Consider the following 3,956-nt stretch of genomic DNA (forward strand, 5'->3'; position numbering starts at 1 on the left):
GATGAAATCTCTCTCGTTATTCTAGAATTCAGAATTCTGGAGAAGTCTCTTTAAAGATCATGGGGGAGTTTCTCTCAGCAGTATGCGGGAATTTATCTCAGTACTATATTGCTATACTAATTTCCATTTTCGTATCAGAGTAGCGAAATGTTCGATGTACAATCTCCAATTTTGATTTGTATTAATACAAATAAAACATACCATGAACCTCGCCATGAACTTGACACATCCAAACTTTTGGACGTTATTCCGCAAAAAAAAAACGCGGCTTCACAACCGGGATATTGTCGTCACGGTTGAAACCCGAAGTTTCCCCACACGCGACAATAGATTTTTCTCCAAATCCATATGTTACGATTGCAAATCAAACACGCGTGTACAGGAGAACGTTGCTTTAATAATAATAATCTATATCGGTTACAGTGTTGCCAAATACATTTAATGTAAGTCAATCACAACATATCTCTCTTTCCATAACGAAGTTAGAAACATTTTAAAAGATGGAATCAATCAACTACAGACGGAAATCATCCAGATGTTTTGGGCGTCTCACTTCTCTTCGAGGTCGCTGCAGGGTGTCCGATACCTGGGATGAAACCGGTTCTTCGACAGGTTCTACAACCTCATTGTCATCACTCTTTTCCGCCAACCGTTGTTGCTTTCCTTCCGCTGGTCTCACAAGTGGTTTGACGTGAGATGTATTCCGTTTATAGACTTGTCCGTTTTCTGTTTCCAGTGTAAGACTGTTTCCGTTTCGGTGAATCACTTTAGCTGCCGTTGATAGGAAGTTCGACGATAGCTTGTTCTGCGGAGTCATGTTCTTGAGCAAAACTTCATCTCCAACTTCGATTTGCGATTCCTTTGCTCCAACCTTCCTATCTCGGCATTCCTTGGCATTGTGTTTCACAATTCTGTCACGATCGCGCAATTCTTCATCGTCACACAACTCCATTTGCATATGTGGGATCAGATCTCGGAATCGACGTCCGAACATCAGTTGTGCCGGGGAAACACCCGTTACCGAGTGTGGAGTTACGGAGTACATATACAGGTAATCCTGTAAGGCTTCCTTCCAGATGGTTCCTTGTTGTTTGCTGATCTTCAATACTTTCAGAACGGAGCGGTTTTGGCGCTCGATTTCTCCGTTTGCGCTCGGGTAGTACGGTGTAGTGTGAGTTAGCTTTATCCCTCTATCCACACAGTAGTCCTTCAGTTCTTGACTAGAGAAATTTCTCGCATTGTCAAAAGTCAAGATATACGGCAAACCCATTCGAGTGAACGATTCGTTCAGAAACCTGATGACTTCCTTCGATGTCGTATACTTCATCGGCTCCGCAAGTACATATCGACTGTACAAATCGATCAGCATGAAGAGATACGTACCATCTGGCAGCGGACCGAGAAAGTCACCCGCAAGATGGATCCACGGTGCACTCGGTAGATCCCTGATACGTAACGGCTCTGGTTTTTCGAATGGAGCTACGAGTTGACAGGTGAAACATTCCTTGCAGACTTTCTCCACAGCGACGTCGATACCTGGCCACCAGACTGCCACCCTCAATCTTCTTTTCACTTTTTCACGCCCGGGGTGACCGATGTGGGCCAGGGTTAGGATGACTTCGCGAAGATCTTGTGGGACAACGATTCTGTTCTTTCTCAGAAGGATTTCGTTGGCGAAGCACAACTCACTTTTGAACGGTGCGTACTTCTTGATCACTCCTTCCCATTCTCCGTTGTGCAATGCAGTTTTAACACCTTGCAGCTCTTCATCTTCTTGCGAACGTTGGATTATTTCACTCATCGTAATGGCAGCTGGCTTGTTAACTTCTACAACTGCGCAACGATCCGCTTCAGAGCTCCTGTCAAAGGATTTCTTATCGAGGACTTCGGAAAGCCGTGATAGAGGATCGGCTATATTTATCCTGCCGGGAACGTACTCTATCTTGTAACGATACGCTTGCATCTTTAGAACCCATCGTTCTTGTCGTTGGTTCGGTATGGATGTTAGGCTAAAGATGTTAACCAGTGGCTTGTGGTCAGTCATTATGGTGAAATGCAGTCCTGTCAGGTACATCCTGAATCTTTCGGTAGCCCAGGCGATCGCTAGAGCCTCCTTGTCCAGCGTTGAATACTTTTTTTCTGCTTTTGTCAAACTTTTGCTGGCATAGCTGATGACCTTCGTTTTGCCTTGCTGATGCTGAAGCAATACAGCCCCAAGTCCGTTGTCGTTGTAGTCGGGTTCTTCGGACTGAAGTAGCCCAGATGTTCAGGTTCGACTAAAGCAGATTTGATTGCCTCAAACGAGCGTTTTTCCTCTTTGGTCCACCAGAACGGTGCACCTTTTACTGTCATCTGTCGCAACGGTGCAGATAGGCTTGAAAGATTGGGAATGAACTTACCGACATAGTTCACCAACCCAAGAAAGCTACGCATTTCGGTTACATTTGATGGTCTGCGGAACGTCTGGATCGCACTGACTTTATTGTTCATCGGTGAAATTCCCTTGGCAGACAGCGTGTGGCCCATGAAATCAACTGCCTTTTTCCCTATCTCACTTTTGTCCATGTTGACCGTAATTTCATATTCCTTGAGTCGACGCAGTACTGCCTGCACCCTCCGATCATGCTCCTCTTGTGTTTTCGCAAACACCAAGATGTCATCGACAAACACCTTGATGCCTTTCAATCCTTTCAAAATCCGCTCGATTTCCCGTTGAAAGATTTCCGCCGCACAGTTCATGCCGAACATGAGTTTGTAGCGGTAATAAGCATTTGGCGTGACGAACGTAGTAATTTCCCTGGAGGACGGCGCGAGTTCGATCTGATGGAAAGCCTTTACCAGATCTATTTTGCTAAAGTACCTGCAACCATCCAAGTGCGGCATTATCTCGTCGAAAGTGGGCAATGGATGACGTTCCGGAATAATGGCCTCGTTCGCTCGCCTCATGTCCACGCATAAACGGACACTCCTGCCGCCATCTTTCGGAGTCACCACCAGAGGGGAAGCCCAGGTGATTCTCAACGGTGCTGGCTCGATGATATCCTGCTTGAGTTGGTCCTGCAATTTGCTCTCCACAAGCTCCTCCAATGGTATTGGCAGGCGTCGAGCTGGTTGTTGAACTGGAACCACTTTTTCGTCAATCTTCACGTCTACTTGCAAACCCTTCACTTTACCGATGGGAGGTTCTTCCTTCTTCGCAACGTTGAAAACCTCTCCTTCAATTTTCAGGATGCCCAGGTCCATCGAAGTTTGCTTGCAGAGAAGGTTTGCCCCTTTCTCGTGGTCGACAACATAAACGTCATGGTGAACAGTTTTTGAACGCGTGCTGATGTCTGCTCTGATGACCTTGTGTTTTTTGAGTTTGCCGTTACCGTAGACACGAAGAAACTTCCGGCTTTCTGAACTGCAACTGATTTTACATCCTTGGTGTTTTAGGATACGCCATGTTCCACGACTGACGACATTCACATGGGCCCCAGAATCAACTATCCAGTTCTGCTTAACGCCACCAATGTAACAAGTCACCTTGTCGTGTTCGGTGCCTGTGGCACATAACTGCTGCACGTCGCTATCGCTGTCGCTTTCCACCGGCTCGTCCGCGCTGCCGTTCGTAAGGTCATCATCGTCGTCGGATTCACGAACTTGCAGCACTCGGTTCTTCTTCTTCTTTGCAGCAATCTGTTTGCCATCGAGTTTTGTTTTACACATTTTTCGGGAATGTCCAATAAGGTTACAATTGTCGCAAATCCTGTTCTTGGCCGGACATCCCCTATCATTGGCAAAATGTCCGGAATTGCCACACCGGAAACATACCTCTTTTTTTCTTTCACGCTTCACCTGATATGCTTGCGGTTCATCCAAGGGGGTGGACAGCTTCTTCATTTCTTCCTTTTTAATCCGTGTCGGGTATTTCCATCACTGCGACCAGTTTTTTGATCTATTGTGACATATGCCCC

The 3,956-nt window shown here is 46.2% G+C and overlaps 1 protein-coding gene across 1 annotated transcript; it reads right to left on the reverse strand.

Moving 5' to 3' along the window:
- Positions 1-514: 514 nt before the first annotated feature.
- Positions 515-2,044, reverse strand: LOC134291077 (uncharacterized protein K02A2.6-like). Its single transcript, XM_062858360.1, has one exon. The coding sequence runs from the start codon at positions 2,042-2,044 to the stop codon at positions 515-517; it is 1,530 nt and encodes a 509-aa protein (XP_062714344.1).
- Positions 2,045-3,956: the final 1,912 nt, after the last annotated feature.

The sequence above is a fragment of the Aedes albopictus genome, chromosome 3, assembly GCF_035046485.1.
Source record: "Aedes albopictus strain Foshan chromosome 3, AalbF5, whole genome shotgun sequence".
Taxonomy (NCBI): Eukaryota; Metazoa; Arthropoda; class Insecta; order Diptera; family Culicidae; genus Aedes; species Aedes albopictus.

Coding starts and splice junctions, on each gene's coding strand:
- LOC134291077 (XM_062858360.1), bottom strand. CDS start 2,044: ATGACTGACCACAAGCCACTGGTTAACATCTTTAGCCTAACATCCATA.